Below are 21,759 nucleotides of genomic sequence, written 5' to 3'. Positions count from 1 at the left end.
TTAAAAGCGCGTAACAGTACCTTACACGGAGCCAAGCTTATCGGTTTGTCGCTTCCAACTTTTATGACTTTTAACTGGATGAAAACGTATTGAAAAATATTCTGTTAATGTGTAATTATTCCAACATGGCTATAGTCGAGAAAATATAACATTTCGTTACTTGCTCCATATTTTTGCCAGAGAAATGTAACGTGACAATTTGAGATAGCATCTATAGTTTTCAGAGCGTTTGTTTTTTTGTTTGTTTGTTCGTTCGACAATTTTATTTTTTGATGAAGTCGAACAAATTTGATATTTTGTGGAAAGACACCTTTGTACTGAACCGGAAAATTCTATTTATGTGTCTCACGTGACGTAGTTGATCATTTGGAGTATAGAATCTTTAATGTAAGTAACAATGATTGTAATTTCCTTATCATTGGGCATCATTCTTCCACAGTTTCGTAATTTCTAATTGTCCTAAAGGTCTCCCCAGTTCTAATTGTTTATTCCTCTTGCGTCTTCGTAAAAAAGCTTTATTGAATCAAGTTCTCTTTGTGATAAATAAGAAATCCCCTAAAGACAGAGATCGAGCAAACGTTTTATTCGTCATGTCCATGCAATCGAACCACAATCCAAATATGTTCACGTGACGAGCAAAGATTTAGGCTAACTCCGGAATGAAGGGGTAAGTTTCTAAAGAAACCGTGGTACTGCATCGATGGGGGTAACAAGGTAGTTTGGTTTTATCAACTGAGTTGATAATGTAAGCTGGCCATCGTAAAGAGTTTCAAAGCTGACGCTTCGAACGTTAGCACTTCGTCAGAGCAAATAGGGAAGGGCTAACGCTCGAAACGTCAACTTTAAAACTCCATACGGTGGCCAATTTACATTATCGACTCAGTTGATAAAACCGAATTAACTCGGGAATGATTGGTTACGACTACAGATTACAGCTTAAACTCATTGCTGAGCCATTTGAGGAATATTTCGGTTTTGTGCTGTGCTGTCATCCTCTGAAATATAGGCCCAGAGTCATTGTTATAGCCCATTGACTTGTTGACTGAAGAAGAGATGATCCCAGGTAATCTCTCATTGGCTGAAAAATGTGTCATGTGCTCATGAAAGTATGAAAGTCTATTAAACGGAAAACTTGAGAGATGCTGACTCAATTGGAAAGTGCTTGTGGAAGACACCTCGTTTTTTTTCGGACGAATTCTTCCGTTGGCAAGTCGTTCCTCTGATCACGTTTGGAGAGTCGTTAGAAGACCTCTTGGACAAGTTTAGAATTCAAGTACAAGTAAGAGTTTCCGTCATCAAAATTTCTCGTTCAAGATCAAATTTTATTGCTACCGTTTTGCGTGGATGTTTTGAGTATACTTTCTACGTTGCTTGCAAAGTAAAATCTAGAATTATTAGCTGCTTACCAATGACTGAACGTATTCATAATGTACTTGTTTTCACGTCTTTGTTTATGCTGTAAAAAGAGGGATCACAGGTAAGTCTGCAAACCAATGTATAGCCAAAGTGATGCAATTATTTATAAAAGCTGGAAACATGGCCCGTGACTTTTCAGCTTAATCAAAAATAGTCTAAATTAAGTAAGAATTTTGCCAGCGGCAAAAGCCCATTCCTAATCGCCGGAAAAGTGGACGCACGACATTTGTAATTGTTTGATCGATGGGTCGTCATAAGGACACACCAGACAGATGGTGGCTATACAAGAATTGAACCGAGCCATGATTTGCCTATTTTGGGAGAGAAAGGAAAAACAATGTAAAATATGTTTGTTTCTTCAAAATGTCTTATTATATTGGCAAATTTTGAACAGCCATATAGGTTAGTTTTGTCACAATTCGAAACGAGCTCTTGCTTTACAGACACAAATCATGTGATTACAAATGAGCCATGACTGATCACGCAATTTACTTTTCATGCAATACTGCGTAGGATCTAAGTTGTGCTCTTGACTATTAAGCGACAGGCTCCTAGTAAATTTGGCAGTGACTCTAAACGTCTTGGTTTCTTATAGCGTATATTTTCATATCATTAGCTTCTTATTCAACCATTTTCAAGTATCGCTGGCGTGTCAAATGGATAGATGTTCACCTCGTCTTAGCTCCACAAAGAACACTCGTTGAAAACTTCTCAGGTGAGTCTTTTCCATAGTTTAAAAACATGATTATGCAGTGACGTATGTGAGATTAACACTTGTATTCAGAAAGCAGTACAGGTAGGTATGGCTTTTGCCATTAGTTGAAGTCAAAGACCCAGCAGAAGTTTAAAAATATCAAAAATTTTTACTAAGAGTGGGCACAGTACATTGTTAGTTGGAGACGTTAGACGTAAGGGGAGACGTTAACGGGGAGACGTAACGTTGGACGTTACGCGTAAGGAGAAATTTTTAGCCCGGCGTTCAGTGTAAGCCAATTATGATTGCCTATTTTGATGCGAAATCATTCAATTTTATGTGTTTTCGCGTAAGAATCACTGGTTATCTGACAGCCCCAATGAAGGGCGAGATTAAAAGTTCGATTTTTTTTTCGAAAATTTTCTTCGTTCTTTTACGAAATGATTAAGTCGCAAAATTGTTTACCCTGAGCTAACGACGTGAGCGTCATCAGCTTTAATAAAAAGCTCATGCCGGTGTAAATACGCAAGATAGCACGTACAGCTGACTGGTATTAGGTAAGAAACATGTTGATAGAACTACTCGTTTGAGATAAATGGAAATTTTTTCTATTCAGAGACATTGTCTAAGTGAAGCATGTCTCAAAAAGCCATTTCTTCTTGCCAAGCACAAGACACCCTTAGGGCAAAAGAATACCGTTGAGGCTCTTTTGATTGATCGGAGAGAACAGTACACAATTTCAGTTTGAAGGGCTCATGTCCTTGCCACAATTTCTTGGACCGCCCTCCTCTTGAGCGGTATGCGGTTTAGAGAGTTTTAAATAACTTGATTGTTCAAGTTTAGAACTCCTCGACATTCTTGCTTCGTGTAAGGGAAACGGTCTGTACTCGCTCAGCTGTAGCATCTTCGAAGGGAAGTCACGTTTTCGCTTTGACATTGTGACCTCTTTTTAGGCCTTTTAAGAAAAGCATGATAATTTAAAAATGATTTTTGTCTGTTTTCTTATGAATTAAAGGCTAGTTATCATCATTATACATGTTCATCATAAATTAACTTAAATTATTTCGATAAAAACACATTTTCCAGTGAGTACATGATCAGAAACCTTTCCTGACGCCCCTCGCCACTTGACACAGTGTTCTGCTCCCTATCTGTCTTGCAGAGGAGTTAAACAGACTGAATCAACAATGAAAGCATATTGTCATTTTTATTCCAACATGTATACGGTACGTTCGGTGATTTGCATTTAGGATTTCGAATTCTTATTTGTATTCTCTGTTGTTTGACGAAAATTCCGCTGAATTATGAGAAAGTGAAGAAATGTCCAGTCACATCGAAACACATCTCGCCCACTGGTCACTATTAAAACCGTTTTTTCAATACCCCGACCATCGACGAATTTAGGTCACTTAGGGTCGATCCCCGGCTGTTCTGTAACCGGGAAAATGGCAAAGTTCTCCTCCCTGACGTTCGATTTAAAGGTCTACGGATTGTTTAAAATGATCCGAGAAACAAGGGCCAAAAAGATGCCTTCCTAAATGGCGGGACTAGCTCCTCTTGTGTGGTGTAAATGGAAACACGAACGTCACTCCAATAACCAGAATGGTTGTAAAAGGTTGATTTCATCAACAGCCCTGTTCATGAGCACAAGGGGTTTTTATGAGTAATTAGAAAGGGATAACATATCTTTCTCTGTGCTTAAATATCACAATAATTAATCTAAAAACAAAAGACATTTCGCCGTTTTTAGATGTACGAAGTTAAACAAAGACACTGCCATGGCCAGCTCAAAATTAAAAAACAAAGTTGAGCGATTTAATTAAGTTTAAGCACCGTGTCAAAAGTTTCTACAAAGTTTCCACAACTTGCAAACTTAATTCATTGATTAGTAAATTGAGGTCACAAATCGCAAATTGCCTGATGAGTTGAAGAGTCGACGCAGTTCATGGGTTATGTAAATGTGATCGTTTATTGCGTTACAACTTTTATTGTAAGTTGCCATTGTAGAGTTGTCCAGTTTGATTAACTTTATTGTTGTTTGTTTTCGTCGGTTGGATTTATAAGATACTAGCTGACGATTACGAACCTAAGTAAGCTTAGTGAATAAAGGCTGATAGTTTCGAAAGAAACTGTTTGGGGCTGCGTCGGTGGGAGTAACGAAATAATTTGGATATATCAACAAAGTTGAAGTGGTAACTTGGCCACCGTAACGATTACAAAAGCTGACGTTTCGAGCGTTAGCCCTTCGTCGGAGCGAATTTGCCCTTCGTTATTCGCTCCGACGAAGGGCTAACGCTCGAAACGTCAGCTTTTGTAATCGTTACGGTGGCCAAGTTACCATTTCAACTTTGTTGATATATCCTAAGTAAGCTTAGTGTCGAGTGTTGCACATCCTGAGAGACGAGCGTCTGCTCTCCGTACACTTACATTTGGAGTCTTTCCCTTTGGTCGAGGCTGTGACAGGCATGGAGTCATTCGGGCGTGGTAAGAATTCTAATTTGGGACCATTTTTCGGTTAAGTAGGTTTATAAGAGGTCCAAAAAATACAACTTCTGTGAAGCATTTTTTAGTTAAAAAGTTAAGAAATGTCAAATATCTATGGTGGGTCTAGGACGCTATCGTTTTTAAGCTGGTTCTTAGTTAAGTGAAATTTTGTGTTTCATGCGGACACACTGCCGGGTTTTCCCATAATTTGGTGAAAACCGTTGTTGTTACCATGAAAATAAAAGATTCAGTGGTATATGGTTGGATATATTACCTATTTTAGTTAAAACTGATTCCAACCAAACCAAGTCTACCAGCTTGTGTTGGAGCTAGCAACCGAAAAGAAGGCTGCATCAAATTCATCAACGTTACCACTTGACAAAATTGTGTTTCTTGTACAAATTTAATTTTGGAGAAGTAACTGCGTTCACAGTCACGATCAGAATCAGATGATTAGATTAAGTGACTGATGTCTGCTGCTCCGATGAACGAGAACCATTTTCAGGTTTCATAGAGTAATACCTTGTCATACATCGTTTGGAAATTTAGTTAAACTGACTAACTAGTTGTTGTTTCAAAACGAGAGTTCTGGAATAGAATGATTCGGTCAAGCCAAACAGGTTTCTGGAGATTTGTACCGATTACTTAAGGGATTCGATATTTTCAATATTCGAATTGTGTTTGTGTCCTTTGTTAATTTGTTCATTCAGGACAACTCTGATTAGATGGCTTCGAGAAACGAGTTTAAAATCCGGCTGAGAAGAGTTTGTTAAATAGAGCAAACCGGAGGTGATGCAATTTGAAAATACGATTGTGTGGAAATTAAAAAGATATTTTAATAAAAAAGAACGAACAAGATTAGAAAAGTTGTCAGTTTAAGAAGCCATAGATTGAGCATTATTTTAATTAAATTAGTTACGAGTTTTGATGAACTTTTTATTCAGTATTGCTGGTTCGTATTTTGCAAGTAAGAATTGGGAAAAATGAAACTGCAGGTAATGAAGCTTTTTTTATCAGACCTGCAGAGATAAAAAAGCATCCTATAAATTGTGTGATCGTGAAGGAGGACAACAGAGAAAAGGTAGTACTTTTTTATCTAGCAAGTTTATTTTCCAATATATGGTAGACTCGAGGAAAAATCTAAACTTTGTCGCAAAACATTAATATTAGAGGTAAACAAAAATTGCCGGCTGTGGCCAATTTACATCGCATTGTAGTCGGTGAAGCCTTGGACCTCTCCAGAGTCCTCCAGCAGAGTAAAACTCGATGGATTCGCTTGTTCTTGCTTACTGTACTGAAAACTGGCCCGGTCGGAGTAAACTTTGCTGATATGATTAAAACAGAAAAAATTGCAACGAAATTACTAAAACGTTATCATATTCTCAGTGTTTGATACATTCTTCGCCTGTGGATTCAAGATTAAAAGAGGATGATATTAGAGTTGTCATCCCTTTCTTTCTTTTATTATCGAGCTCTGCTCCTAATTGAGCTCTCAGTACATTTCCAAAATCAATATTACGAGCGGAGAAATGTCGGCTTCCAGTGAAAACAAGAGTGGAAACAGTTAGAACAAAATCTCTCTGTTCTTAAGAAAAAACTCATTAAGTTGACATAACCGTTGCTTTGTTCTCAGGAGTAGGTGTATGACAATAAAAAGAGAGTTAATTAGTGTGTGACAGGATGAACACCTGGGAAAAAATTCACCGTCCATGATAAATCTCCTGCAAAGTGATTTGCAGTGCCACTCGGCACGAAGACTTCTTACGTCCGTTGGACTTGAAAATTCAGTCCCTTAAACCAGAAGTCATTAATCAGACAGAGATTGCGTCTGTTACATTCTTTAACAAGTCAGTTGCATTAGCAACGAATAGGGATATGTACGTCGAAACAAGAAAATCATAGGAGGAAAAGATTCTTGAATCTACTATAACTGACGAGCAAGTTAGTGAAAACGTGAGGGGATGGTAGCTTGTTAATTTCCCTTTGTTATCCGGTGTGCTTTCTACAACTTTCGTCATTTTTCAACTTTCGTCATTTTTGAAACGAGGAAAGGAGGACAAGTAGCCGGTCAATTTTAATCTTTTACGCAAACAAAAATTGGAAACATTTACGTTGTATTCCATTACGCTGTTATAGAAGCCGCTATATCATGAAGTTGTTTAGAGACGAAAGGGCTCTGACGGAAAGGTCTACCCATACTCATAAATGCAGCTTTAAGGTACACCAACCGTGAAGTTGGGATGTTTTCCATTTCTTGTCACTCTATAATGACATTGGTGAAGGTATGATGTAGAAAGAACATTTCAGCAAGACATTCTCCTTAATTATAAAATATTAGGAATTTTGCCTGAAACCCTCAGGCTTAGAACCCCCAGAAGTGAGCTAGAGATTTTTTTCCAGATGGAGGGGAACTGGATAGGGCAAGGGAAAGAGCTCCAGCATTTTATTGAGGGAATATTCTCAGATAAAAATCGACAGGAAATTAGGGTTGAATCGGCAGGGGACGTTAAAGAACTCACATCACGAGATTACTGTGATGTGGTCTGGCCTTTTTACTGGGAATTGGGGGCATCTGTGAAAAATTCGCCTTTTTTGATTGTAAACTGCCACTGGCAGTCTGGTAAAGTCCCCCGCACAGTGTTGTAAAGCGCTTTGGACATAGGATAAGAGCGCTATAGAAATAGAAGTTATTATTATTATAATTATAATAATAATAATAATAATTATTATTATTATTATTAATTGACACAAACAGAAAGAAAGGATGGCTGAATTACGCGGAAAAATCAGGATGGGCAGTATGATGCAAAAGCATCATCGTGGAACCTGACTTGCTGATCATGGGTAAATTTTTGTTTGACCATATGCCAAACTATTCGGGCATTGATGACACTTATTCTAAAATTAACATCAACATTATACGTTTACAGTGATAACCTTGCTGAAAGGCACGACACTAGGATGGAGAGCTGATGAAAAAATCCACAATGCTGAATAGATAGCAAAACGTTGGCTCTAATTTCGCTCAAATTTTTCTTAGTAGGAAATAGAAATAGCTCGTTACTCACATTACACAGTAAATGACATGTCACTGCATTGTCAATTGGATGAAAGGTCAATTATTTTGAAATAAATCTCACTTGTACGTGACTATCTATCCCTTGGGTTGTCTCTGTTTGAATCTTACCGGAAAATTTATATCCATATCAGTTGAAATTTTTTTGTCTTCTGCCAATCCACCCTGGCGTCAATAACTTTACTTTGACTGCTCTCGCCTGATGTAAGTAATAATATGTCTTAGTTAAAGTTTTCAGTCTTTTTTTAATTTAGCAGTCATGAGACTTTACTTAACACCCTATGCGAATCAACGCAATGTAACTTTATAGCTTGGGATAGTTTACGGGTTGTATTAAATCAAATTTATAAGGGCTTGAATGATGCTACTCCGATTAAGCATTTTTCCGCAATAGAAAGTCCTCCGTTTGAAAGCCGCTTTGTAATGTTGAGTGAAATCTGTTCCCGATCGGATATGCGATAACAAAACCAGGTCAGGTGTGACGACCGCATTCAGTTCGGACATGCAATTATTTTTGAGTAGTTTAAGAGAAGGGTTTAAACTGTCGGCTAATAGCAAGTTTAGAGCAAGATGAATTACGTTAAACTAAAAGAACAAACAACACAAATTATTAATGAATTCTCTGACGCCCGACCGGATGCTTCTTCGGTCTGTCTCCCCCTTGAGACATGCGTACAGAGGCATTGCTCCCTTCGATATACTTTTGAAATTTAAGTCATAACTTGGCTTTATGATCGAGATGCTCCAACAAACGCACTCAAGAAAATGGTTAAGAAGTTCCGGAAAACCGTCGATAATACTCCATTTCATGGAAATCGGGTAATGCAACTTTTCTTGGTGACTGCGAGACAGTAATTTAAATTTGCTGAAGGCAAAATGAAAAAACCGTCACTATGATGAACTCATAATAGGGCATTTAAGTTATAACTTAGATTTCTGGAGAACCCACGAGTGAGTTGTTTAATATACAAAGAGTTGAGTGAATTAAGATGATCACTTAGAGACTAACATGTGCGCAGATTACAAGAGCTGCAAAACGATCATTACCAAAGGCAACTTTAGTTATAGCTTTCAAGTCAAACGGGAACTGCTGAGAAGCAATCGATTGCAAATTGCGCGAATAACAGAAATTGTTCTGTTTCAAGTACGAATATAATTTGCTTCTGCTTGTCTCTTTTCCACCTCGTTACATCATCTGTTTGTACTCTACAAAAGTTCCCTTCAGCTGATGTACGGTGGGTGATGGTAAGAAACAGGAGATAACCAAATCACAGACTATTCAGAATAAATTCGTTCTGTTGCAGGAGACACTATCACACAGTGTGTGATTGCAGTCACTTATTTTATCACAAAGATATTTAGCTTTTGCGATAATGTTGCAACCGCGTAAGCGGCGCTAACTTTGCTTCAGCTGTCCAAAATTCCATAAGAATGTACATTCCTTGGCTAAATGTTCTTTAAAAACATAACTCTGATGGGGTACTTTATTCCACTCTGAAGCCCACAACTTTTGCTAAGTGAAAGACTGTTTACATTACACATGGCTCTACACAAAAGGCTCTTGACTGAAGTAAGGAAACTTACCGCTTTTTTGATTCGGGCTTAGACTTCCGGCGACGACGAACTAGGTGGTAACTTCAGTGGTAAACCTCAGCTCACACAAATCTTGTGACAAATCAAAAAGATTACACCAAAGAAGAGTGGAGTACAATGACTATTATTCCTTTGACCGTTGACAGTGGCCGCAAGGTTTAGAGCGCCACTCATCAGTCTTTCAGTTGAAATTGTCATTGGTAGTTTCACCATCTCATTATCATATGTCAGTAACAGTCACATGTTGATCGACCTGATTGAAATGAATGAACAAAGATCATTTCATAAGGCCATTTCAACTGCATTTTCTCTGATAATCATACCGTTTTTCTCGGCGGCTCTTGTGTCAAAAGTCTTGTTCAAGTTTATTGTGAGGATTATGTACTTAGTTTTCATTCGAATTACTTCATTGTAGTTTTAGTTACAAAACACTTACCTTTGCCACAAACAAAATAAACACTTTAGAGGTGTTAATTAGATTTTCACTTGAGCTAAAGCAAAAAGGGCATTGAAGGCATAAGTAAGCTCCGAGTACATAATGGGATTCTTTTCCTTACCGGTTTGAATTAACTCAAAGCGTAAGTACTTTAATTTATCTGAGTGGCTTTAGAGCTTAATTGCATCTGCTCATGAACACATGTATCGAGGCAGTGAGATCTTTTACTCATCCGGTTCGACCTATACTTAGACGTCCATGTAAGTATTTTACAAGAGAATTTAGAGCTTTTCTTAGCCTGATCAAAATTAACTCATATCGCCGGTTCTATAGCATAATTTCGCCGATGAGAAATACTGAGTTGTAGGGTGAAACAAGCGCTAAATTAGTATTGTTCTTAGAGGTCACTTAACGTGGAGAGTAATTCTCTAAGTTGTTCAATTAAGCTGTCATCACGATACACAAATATCATTTCGATTAAATTTTTTCACAATAGGATTATATCGTGATTAAATTGTGGCCTTTGGGGGGTAGTTGGGTACTTAGAAATCAATAGCCTCAAAGCGAATTGAAGAAATGCTGGTATCCCGATTGTGATGTAAGATTTTATCCATGATTCCGTTAAAATTTCCGTTTCTTCCATATTCATAAGCCCTCTCTGATAAACAGAAAAAGGAAAGAAAAGATATAATTAAATTTGAAATAAATAAGTTATGCAAAACTAAGTCATCATGTTTATATCAAAAGACAATTCCAAACAAATTACAAAGTTATATACCACTTTTTTAAGCCTGTACATCTCTTTCTCTCGCGAAATTAAAGCCGAAAAGATTATGCCTCACATAGACTAAATTTATTGCAATTTTACTGTAAGCTGAAAGATAAAAAGGTTACCTCTTTATCTACCAAATGTGCCATTTTCTTGCGGTAGATTTGGCGCCCGCATGAACTGAGACTGTTTCAACAGACGTTGAGCACTTATATCTACACTTGCACCCGTGTCTCCATATCTCCATTATATCATCCCGGATTTTGAAAAAGATTTAAAAATTACAATGGATTCTGAAACTTTAAGGGCAAGGTGGTAATGACGATTCGCATCTCCGTAAAACAAAGACAAACAAAAATACAAAAGAAAATAAACAAACAAACAAAAGAACGTATATGTGCACGATCCTTCGCAGTAAAGCACTATTTAAGCAATAGTGAAAATCAGACCTGATTTTCACTATTGCTTAAATAGTGCTTTACAGCGAAGGATCGTGCACATATACGTTTCATAACCGCAGTTCATATATATGTATTTTCATATATTTGTTGTTTAAACAAAAGAACGCCAGCATAATTTAATTTTAAGTTTTTCTGCAGCACCGACGAAATGAGAGCAAATTAGTCGTGCCTCACGCGAAGACATTTCATCGACATTTCAAAATTGGCTTAAAACTATACTGAGCTGCCATTGATTCAACAGACGTTCCTTTAGACAGACGTATTGGTGAGATTACATCTTTTCAGTTAGGAAAGTCAAAAGATTCGAAAGATATCTTGAAAGTTCTTTGCCTCTGCAAGTTTAACCTCAATCTGATCGAGCTAACACTCAACTGTAGATGGCACGCAAGGTAGCTTCCAAACCAATGTGTTTACATCAGTTAAGTAAAGAAATGATCCTCCCAAAATTCAGGCGTCGATGCACAGGTCCACGCTTCCAAAACGTGCTTTCGTAGCTAAGTAGGAAGTAGCGCCTAACCAAGTATGTGAGAGGCACGAGATCGACTCCCACAGAAGCTTCAATTATTGTCAAGCTTCTCTTCTGCAATTTCAATAATTGCGATTCACCTGCAAGGATTATTTTTTTAATTGAAAATCATCTGCAGGGGAAAAATTTATTCGTTCCATTTCATCGTTTTTACGTCATTTAGTTGAAAACGAACTATGCAGTACTGACTGAGTAGAATGATAGGAGGTTTTACCTGCGTACTATAATATGATCTCCTAAAAGTAAATTAGCATTCTTACAACTCCAATCATCTAACAGCTTTTTAGTAAGGCTTGACCTTCATCTCTGGCAGAGTCTTGAATCGATGACCTATCAAAGGTAAAAATCTATGTTCGTATGTTTTCGCACACTTGTAGTTTGTTGAAATTGGCTCAACACTTCTCGCCTCCTCTTGACCGTCACATGCTTGAAGACTTTGGTGTTAGTTTTTATTTTTTGCTCAGTATAACTGCTTCATGCTTTCCATTTTTAGCTTTCAATCAAAATGGTTCTCATTTTTACTGCCTGACGCAAAGATATCAGCTCTCAATCGCAAACATTTGTGTTTTTACCCCCAAGGTACTGAATCAGACCAGGCGGCTCGTCAAGAAAACGCTGCTTCATTTCAAAATTACAAAGACAGAGGGGACAAGCAAGTTGCTGTTGAAGAAGCCATGTTGCCAATCTTCGAGTTTGTTGACGAAAATGTCATCGGGGGCAAGACAAGTTTTGAAGGACCTTATGGGCAAAGAAGAGGTATGGTACGAGGACGCAGATATTTTTAAGTTGAAAGTAAGCGTTTTTTTAGATGACTTTTTTGTGCGTTAACGGAGATTCTCGAAATTTTGGAAATTGGGTATGGCTCGTCATGACGCCAGCCTTTGTGAAAGTGAGAGCCCACATGTAGTATGATAAACATGTAGGACGTTATATATAACAGGAAACATCAGCTGAAATTCATGTTCACAAATCCCTGAATTATTTTAAGTTACTTTCCACCTTGAGAGGCCGAAAAAATCGTTTTTTCTTTTATTGGACTGGATTGAAGTTAGAAATTTTACCTAACGTTTACCAACAGAAAAATTTAAACATCTCAAAAAGCGTCCGACTTACTTAGAAAAATGTATTTTCAAATAAAAATTAATAAATCAGGAAGGTGTTATAATCTCGTAAAGGGGCGAACCCCCTTGGAAGAACATTAGCGGGATTTTCATGTTATTTTCATACTTTGTTTCCATCACGCACTTGACAAATTCACACGTGGAAGTTCTCTGATAGTGGAAGTCTTTTTTAATGGTAAAAAAAAAAAAACAGAAATCAAAAGTAGAGAGGAGTCCTTGGGAAAGGAAAGAGAAAAAACAGGCTTAAAGAAGAGAGAAATGGCAGCATTTTGTCAGGAAAAAAAACAGTCCTGGCATTCCTCTCCATGCTGACATCCAAATTACGAACAAAGAAGTCGCCATCAAATCTACATTTGTCGTACATGAGGTTAAAAACGAAGTTTCCTTTCAATAAGCAAGTACCGACCTTGACACAAAAACATAAGCAATCGCCTCGAATCAAATGAAATCATGAATAAACCTACTCGAGGGAACTCATTTCGGCGTTAAGGGCATCCATCCCTTAAGCTGTCTGTCGATTCGCTGCTTTGCTTTTCAGCAGTTTCTCCAGCTTTACCTTTTTTGCCGCGGGTTTTTCCTTTGCCAACTTTGCCCATTACTCAACGACGGAGCAAAATGAAAAAAAAAACGTGACTGCCATGCGATACTTTTCCCGGGAAAATCTTCATCAATTGCCATTAACGCCAGTAGGGTTCCGCCTTCCCATTGGTTCGCGGTTTCAGGAGGCGAGATATTGACCTGGTGTGGCACTAGTTGTTTACAAACCTTTAGGAGCTAAAATCTCGCATTTGGTTTTGAGAAAAATACATCCACTTTGAGCAAATTTATAGGGTATGTAGATTTGACCGATTTTCGTGAAATTTCGCCAAAACATTCCAGGGATAAGAAGAACGAAATCCGGAGAACGAAAGTGTGTGTCAGGAGATTTTTATATTTGAAGTATTTTTTGTGCGTGGTGTCCATTTACGCAAGACCTTTCGCATATTTTACGCTACTCTAACTTTAGATGCGGATATCTAGAAAACCAATCAGAATATCGGAAAAGCTTGACACACTTTTGTTGATTGATGACTTGTGAATAAGACTGCAGCCATTTTGCTCGTGGTGCGGGATCCGATACCCTCATTCGTTTTACGCCTTAATGGCTCTTGACACTCTCTAAATGAAAAAATTGCCTAAAACTGCATTTATTAAAACAGTACAAAACGCTAATGTGGCCTTGAATTACTGTAAAATATTGTAGAAGTCCGAGCTTTCGTCGCTCAACGGCATCATCAGGGACGGATAAGATTAAATATTCCGAGAGGGCCGAATAAAAGGGAGAAAAGTGTCACTATACTAATGAGCTAATGAGCTTGTATCACTGTGAGAGGATCCAGTGTGATATGGGAGGCGTTAGAACAATAGGTCCAAGAATTCAATACATTCCTCTCGGGAGTTAAGTGTAGGTTTGTTTTTCCTCATGTAAAACGCTTCAAATAAGTAGAGGTTTACCGGGTCGTTCTCCAATGTAATGATTTTGACTTCAATGCCTTTGTAATCCTTGCCTTGACATACGGCGACATGTTTGTTTACGGATGAGTTTACGCTTCTGAGTTGTTCTTTCACACGGTCGTTTCACAGCAATGCGAAAAAAGCCGGCAAAACCAACCAAAAGAATAAATCAAAAACGAAGATCGGAAAGCGAAGTGCTTGAGGCAAAATGGGCAGCTATCGCCTGTACGGTACTAACCGACAGCGGCTCCTTAAGCTGAACAGGTCGGGCGAGCCTTCTTTTGGCGCCTTCTAAAGCAAACTTTACTAAAGGATGGCTAACAGGGCAAGCCTCAATACCAGCCATTGCGTGGCCCCACTTAATAGCATAAATAGCAGATTCTACAGGAGATACACCGAAGCTATTCTCGGAAGAACGTTTAGCTAGCTCAGAGATAAACAATGCGATATGCAGAGGTTTTGTCGGAACTACGAGAACACCCAACTTGGACAGAGCCCACCGGCGCCACCGTAACCAGCCAGATTTGTACTTTAGCACTGTGGACGGAGCCTTGGCATCTAATTGCAGATCAATAAGGCCTGGAACCATCTCACTCAAAGAAGAATCGGACAACGAGGCTGCTTCAAGCCAAATCCCGGAACTCAGCACATCTAAAAGAAAAGTTAAATATCGTGAAAATCAAACGATTTCTTCGATAAATACCGAAGGAGGCGCAAACACGTGCAACGAGATCACCTTAACTCAAAGCACGTCAACAGTGCTCAAAATATGCTAATCCAAGCTCAAAATATGCCAATTCAGGCTAGCTAAAATACGCCAAATCAGGCTTAAACTACTATCGCGACGGTACCAAAAACTCACCCGAAATCCATACGCAAAGCCAACATTCTAAATTCTGGGCAACCGTGAAAAACGGACGGGCGAGACTGATAGACCTGCCTCTCACCTGGGCCCTCCAAAATAAGGTCCTTAATGGCAGGAAGTACTAAAATGTCCCTGACGAATGACTTAAATCGAGAAGGTCCGTCACGTAAAAGAGGCCAAAAATAGGCCGATGGCCATTCAGGAATAATCAAGGTCCCGCTACCGGAACAGGCCAAGAGCTATCTAACGGCGTCCACAACTGAGACCCACCGGAGGGCAAACCTAGTTGTTCTCCCCTCTCCAATCCTGCGCCAGGGCATCGACAGCGGAACAACCAGGAGCTGCAAACATGGAGTTAAAACGCGGAAGCTGAGCGTTATGAAAGGAAGCGAAACGTTCAATCGTGTGGGGACCCCATTTGGCATCTACAAGTCGAAACACGGAGGGATTAATACGCCAATCATCCTTATCGACGAACCGTCTTAGGATATCAGCTCTCTCGTTGAGTGACCCTGGAATCCACTGCGCTTCCAAGGCAATACCGTGCAAAAAACAAAAACGAAAAATGCTCAGAACCACCGACTGAAGATGGACCTTAGAGCTGCCAACGGAAACTATCCTGGCGGTATTCTGATTGTCGGTAAAAATCTTAACCCGCCTGTGCTTGAGGTGCTCAACAAACGAAATCAAGACATAATAAATAGCTTTCAGCTCGCGAAAAGTAGAACTTTGACCAAAATCGTCGATAGTGAACATACCGCTGGCAACAGTGCCGTCCAGGGAGGCGGAAAAGCCTCCGAAAGCTCCGTCGCTCGCGTCGGAAAACACAACGGTTGATGAATCAAAAGAGGGCCGAATGCAGTAACCATTAAAAGATTCAAAGTTACAAAACCAAAACTTCAATTCCTCTAGTAGAGCAGGAGGAAAGAGAAAAACGTGATACCAAGCTGACCTAGACTCTATAGCTAAGTACATCTGCCTAGTCAGAAGACGGGAAATAGGACCGACCGCCAATGAAATAATGGAACCGGCAATCCTGGCTAATTCGCGATAGGACGATGACCTGCTCTGGATGACAGAATCCAAAAGGTGCTTAAGCTTGGGACTTCTCGTTAACAAGGAGACCGGAAGAGACAAGATCCTTCCGCTGAATAAAAGCTGCTGCGAAAGCACACAACTTCTCCGGCTGACTACAAGGTAAAAAAAAAAAGAGTTATGACCCATAGATCGCCAGCGCTTAACCAACGGGCGCAACAATTTGGTAAAACAAAAACAGGCGCTACTGAGACCGAAGGGTAAAACAACGAAAGTGAAATACCAAAGTACGCCGTAAAAGCGCCAGGCAAAACCTAGGTACTTTTGCTGGTCTGGAGAAATATCAACATGGTGGTATCCAGATTTGAGATCCCAGGTAATGAACCAGTGCCCTTCATGAAGAACCTGTGACACAGAGCTAAGGTTCTCGTACTTAAACTTAAACTTAAACTTAAAACGAACGAGGTGGCAATTAACATGCCTAAGATCAATTACTAAGCGAAGCTTCTTGCCCTCCGCCACTGTCAAAGGGTTAACGCAAAAAGGTGGCTCTCGATGCTCCGTAATACAGCCATTGTCCAAAAGCTCTGAAGTTGCATGAACAACAAAGTCAGGATGCCTAAGAGCTGACAAATTATTATGTAAAAAACACGGGGCTGGATAACTGGCTAAAGGAATCCGATAGCCCTGCGAAATGGTATCGAGAACAAACTGAGGAGCATCTAAGGCGGACGCCCAAAAACCGACGGAGGACTTTAAACGGCCCTCAACTCCTGCACACGCATTGCCGGCACAAAATTCCTCTGAAAAACCAATGGAGGGAAAATCACACTGAACGAGAGAATGCGAGTCTTCCCCCTCATCCGTAGTCATACGCGGCGAGGGTTGGCCGTTGAAGACTCGGACGGCTTGGAACAAAAAGCATTCAAGTGGCCGACTTTCCCGCACTATAAAAATAAAGAGCAAAAAATATATTAAGCGACCTGATTAGCTAAAACGAGCGAAACATGAAATAAAACGAAACTGTGGGTTGTAGGCGTTCACAGACCCGAAGGATGAATACGAATGAACGAGACACTTATATAACCGCATGCAAACTACTTGACACCACTAAAATACCGAAGGACAGACACTATGACACACCTAATTAACCGTGTAAGAATGTGCAGAAAACAAATATCTGCTAAACTGCGTACCGCAGATATTTTTGCATTCTGCACTTACCGGAAGTAATTAGAAAATAAGACACAAAAATAGCCAACAAATACTGGAGAATATTGGGTACGGCCTGAGTTAAACGCCATAAACCCGAAGGTGAAACAAAGCGAGTCTAAAGTGGAAAGCAAAGTCGACTACTTATCTTAAAACAAGGCCCCAAACGCTGCGAAGAGCTATAAACCCTTCGATTAGACTGACCACTCACTGAATAGGGAGGTCCTGAACGAGAATAAGAAGGGGTAGAAGTAGGAGACGCAGATTCTTTCCGATCCACGGGACGGAAACGACGACGCCTTTTCTTAGTTTTTCTCTCGGCCCTTCTCTCCGCCCTAAACATCCTCTTCTCGTCATCAGAGTCTGAAGCCAGCTCGTCCGAAAGATACTCATTGACCGTTGACCAGCCAAACTCGTTCTTACCGGCCATTTTAATCACCTTTATCCTCTTAGAAACGACCTCAGTACCTGAGTCTAAGGCGGCCTTAACCTTGTCGTACGATTCTGCTCTCAAAGCGTCGGATGCCTCGTCAAATTTGTCCAGCACTTGAACTGCATGGTCCAGCTGCTGTTGGTTTCCTTTTCTCTTACAGGTATAACTTTCTCGACGGGCCTTCATAACGGCAAGCTCAACAGTGGAACTATTCTCTTCAGAAAACCGCTTGGCAAAACCGCCAAGACGATCCTCGATAACCTGCGTAAGGTTATCGGTTAAAGCATCGATAGACTCGGCAACGGAAGCCTTAATTAACCCAGCAATAGAAGGGCTGATTGCAGAGGCTGAGTATTCATTAACGGAAACGGTCTAAAACGAAGATCGCTGCTGCCGCTCGTTGGACATAGTGAACACTAAAATTAAAACTGTGGGTTGTAGGCGTTCACAGACCCGAAGGATGAATACGAATGAACGAGACACTTATATAACCGCATGCAAACTACTTGACACCCTTAAAATAACGAAGGACAAACGCTATGACACACCTAATTAACCGTGTAAGAATGTGCAGAAAACAAATATCTGCTAAACTGCGTACCGCAGATATTTTTGCATTCTCAACAGACACAGGTTGGTATGTGCGATGGGGCAATTGTCTCTTGTGCATGTACGCTCGGTGATTTTGTGAGAGAGGGAGTTTTTGAGGGTGTATGACTTGTGTGCGATGCGTATACCGGGTGTTCCCTCTTTACGGAAGATGTTAGTGATCTTGTAGTCTAGCCGTTCGGAGATGTAGGGGATCTTCAGGCTAGGTATAACTATTTTTTCTTTCCTGTGTTGGGAGGGAGAGAGTATTCGCTACGGTTCAGGGGTTGTTTTGTGTGGTGTATTTAGCTTTCTGAGTATCCATTTAGGTGCAGGATTTCGTCAAACGCACCTTGATGTTTTGCTAGACTTCGAAGTTACCATCTCTAAAGACGGCAAAAGCTCCTTTGAGTTTTACAGCAAAAACGCTAAAAAACCATTGTTCGTACACCACCGATCGGCTATTCCCAAGAAAACCAAGACCAACTTCATACGCAACGAGTGGAAACGTATTCATGACCGATGCTCCACACAAACTACAAACGCAAAACATCAAGGTGCGTTTGACGAAATCCTGCGCCTAAACGGAATTTCCCTCCGGCAACACAGAAAAGAAAAAATGGTCATACCTGAAGATCCCCTACATCTCCGAATGGCTAGACCACAAGATCACTAACATCATCCGTAAAGAGGGAATACTTCTACAATATTTTACAATATTTTACAGTAATTCAAGGCCACATTAGTGTTTTTATTGTTTTACCCAAAATGTTACTGAAGGACAGCATTCAAAGATTGATGCATTTATTAAACTTTCTTTTGATGCCGTGTATAGTTTGTTAGGGTTTTCTTGAAATCAGTGCGCGTACGAATTTTTTCCCGAATGACATCCTCGAAGGTGGGAAGTAACCTTAAGGATACGGTAGACCTTCACGGGTATCCTTCGCGAAAAGATTTTTTAACGCGCTATTTGAAGCATAACTATCATAAGCTATATATCAATGGAAAGGTTATGAAATGCACCAATCGGAAAAAGGTACTTCGTTTTAGCTCTATCTAATCGTAAACCGAATGAGGTGCGACAATCGGAAATGGACGATGTTTCTTTGGGCGCATTAATCGCATATCAAATCTGACCGCACAAAATAACTTCTGCACAGTTCCAGTTCTCTTAGCAAAAACATTTTTCGTGGATAACTATCCAACAGTTACCCGTAACAGACCTTTAGTTCAATTCTTCCGAAAGACAATTTTGATTTCTGTCAGCTTAAAAGCGGCTTTAGCACTTCGTGGCAGAACTTAATGGTTGCTCATTGAGTGTGAGCAACGAAGACAAACCACGAGCCTTTATCCGTTTCAGTACATTCTTCCACCATTCCGCGCCTAATTTCTATACTTTTTTGTGCTGACAGCCAGGCTTCTTTTTTACTTCCACCTATAGACTCTTCTCCTTTTTATCTTTCTCTATTCACATTCTAGATTTAAACATAGAAACATAGCACGTCGTGCAACCGAAATCTAGATATTTTTATGCGATTGAAATCAAAGGCCAGGTTGTTTTGCCGCAAGAAACCCTTCGGAAGTCATTTTTATTGACATCTTCTAATTGGCTATTCACACTTTGCCGGGTCAAATAATTCAGTCCGAAATTACGTTTTTGCAAATAGTTCGCGTGCGTTTTCAATATTTTACCAAAATTTTTCTATGAAAATATCGATAAAATAGTAATGCTTAGTTTGACATGAAAATAAATATATATAGGTGCCAACATTTCAACTCTATCGTCTATCTTTAGGGTTTGGGTGAAATCTTTCGCTTCGGTGTTAATATGTGTTTCTGCTTTAGCGGGGGCTTTCTTGTACTCCTTGTCTATGTTTTTATCCAGCAGTGATTTATAATCGTTGGCATTCATCTTGTAGAAATTCGTGGTTTTGTCTGCTGGTAGATACAGGTTACTGCCCTTGTTGATGGAATCGACGTGCTCTGATAATTTTTTCTGGAATTCGGAAGGGCGGGGAGCTTTGAATTCGATGTTTCGGATCAGGTTAGTCATCTTAGCTTCGAATTCATTAAGCTCAGGCACTTGCGGTGGTGTTTTCTTTGAGTTAAAACCGGATGTTTCGCGGTGGCCGGATACTGATGATGGATTAAGGAAGTGGTAGGCGCGCCAGCGCATTCTGTTGATAAGCTTCTCCGTCATTTCAATCAGCCTTTTCAGGTATTCCTTGCTAGTCGGTATTGGTATGTTCTTGGTTGAGCAGTTAAAATTAAACTTTTCCATGTCGACTCGTGATAATAGAGTGCTCAACTTGTGGAGCGTACAGAAACGTAAAAAACTTTATCCTCGAATCGGAGAGTGCTCTACAATCATGGAGCTTTGTAATCAATTGTATAGGAAAATAAAATGAAAACTTCGCACTACAGAACTGTTTCGAAAGGGTCTAGTGGTTGTTCTGTAAGCGAGGCAGTTGTTCTGTAAGGGACAGGCTTGCAAGTTGCACTTGCGGTCTTGGCTGGTCGAGCGGGGGGGGGGGGGTCAGGATTTTCTGATTGTGCCTCCTTATAATAGAATCCATGTTGTCCATACAACTGTAGCTGACTTTGGTGGTCCTCCTTAATTTACAAGGCTTAAGTCACCACAAACAAAGACCAAACGGGCAAAAACTACATCGGCCTAACAGAAAATTCTTTTAAACAAAGATACACGCAGCATTCCTTCTCATTCCGAAAGAAAGCCTACGCTACCAGCACCGGGCTATCCAAATACATTTTGGAACTTAACAGCACCAACACTCCCTACTCCATTCATTGGTCGACAATCCACAAAGCCGCATCTTCCAAAGGAAATTCAAGAACATGCAACCTTTGCCTTGCCGAAAAATTCCTCATTACCACCGCGGACAAATCCACTTCATTAAACAAACGATCAGAACTAATTTCCAAGTGCCGCCATGAAACAAGTTCTACTTGCGAAACCAATAGAAACAGTCCTTTTGTCTTCTTAATTGCTTCCTATTATTTTAACTATAATTTCGATTTATAACTTGACTTTATAGCACGGTATGTTTTCCATCGATAATAAACCGTCTGACGATCGCAGCGCAAGCAGCGTGAAACTCAGAGTAATGGTGAAACGATCTTCCTGTCATTAATTTATAACCACTATTGAAACGCTCTGAAACCCGCATCGAGCACTTTTTCACAGCCACGACTTCTCCTAGTCTCCTAGTCTGTTTATATATATATATATATATATATATATATATGTGTATATATATATATATATATATATATATATATATATATATGTGTATATAAATAAATAATTTGCCCGCGAAGGTCTACCATGTCTACCATGTCTTTAAGTGCCTGATCTGCATGACTTACGAAATAGAATGTTGTTAATTTTTCAAATTTTTAGTAGCAATAAACGTAATCCCTAATATCTTCGCTACATTTTGTTTCTCTCATCAGTTATCTATTGTGATTACACCGCGTCTGGGAAGTAAGTTATAAACATTTCGCTCAGTTATAGAAAATATCATCGTAACAGCTG

At 39.6% G+C, this 21,759-nt stretch overlaps 2 protein-coding genes and 1 long non-coding RNA gene across 5 annotated transcripts in view; 1 reads left to right on the top strand and 2 right to left on the bottom strand.

Moving 5' to 3' along the window:
* Nucleotides 1–1,133: 1,133 nt before the first annotated feature.
* The window catches only part of LOC111321866 (uncharacterized), a 30,940-nt gene continuing 10,314 nt past the window's right edge, over nt 1,134–21,759 (top strand). Inside the window, exons 1-4 of one of the 3 annotated variants that reach the window (XM_022924854.2) lie at nt 1,134–1,279; nt 2,033–2,131; nt 12,035–12,211; nt 21,678–21,708. In XM_022924854.2, coding sequence (XP_022780589.2) covers nt 12,130–12,211; nt 21,678–21,708 — 113 coding nt within the window. In that variant the 5' untranslated portion in view covers nt 1,134–1,279; nt 2,033–2,131; nt 12,035–12,129. Of the gene's footprint in view, nt 1,280–2,032; nt 2,132–4,441; nt 4,595–7,734; nt 7,875–12,034; nt 12,212–21,677; nt 21,709–21,759 lie in introns of those variants that run through there. The other 2 variants (XM_088735857.1, XM_088735858.1) reach the window with 2 other exon arrangements.
* LOC148722094 (uncharacterized) lies at nt 5,580–9,574 on the bottom strand. The gene is made up of 3 exons (XR_015992425.1): nt 9,255–9,574; nt 7,782–7,869; nt 5,580–5,919 (listed from the first exon to the last, which is right to left on the bottom strand). It is a non-coding gene; the product is annotated as an uncharacterized LOC148722094 (long non-coding RNA).
* On the bottom strand, nt 16,950–20,484 carry LOC148722093 (uncharacterized). The gene is made up of 2 exons (XM_088736085.1): nt 19,981–20,484; nt 16,950–17,987 (listed from the first exon to the last, which is right to left on the bottom strand). The coding sequence occupies exons 1-2, from the start codon at nt 20,482–20,484 to the stop codon at nt 17,301–17,303; spliced, it is 1,191 nt and encodes a 396-aa protein (XP_088592211.1). The 3' UTR covers nt 16,950–17,300.

Source organism: Stylophora pistillata, chromosome 10, assembly GCF_964205215.1.
Source record: "Stylophora pistillata chromosome 10, jaStyPist1.2, whole genome shotgun sequence".
Classification (NCBI taxonomy): domain Eukaryota; kingdom Metazoa; phylum Cnidaria; class Anthozoa; order Scleractinia; family Pocilloporidae; genus Stylophora; species Stylophora pistillata.
This window is presented reverse-complemented; position numbering and strand designations above follow the sequence as displayed.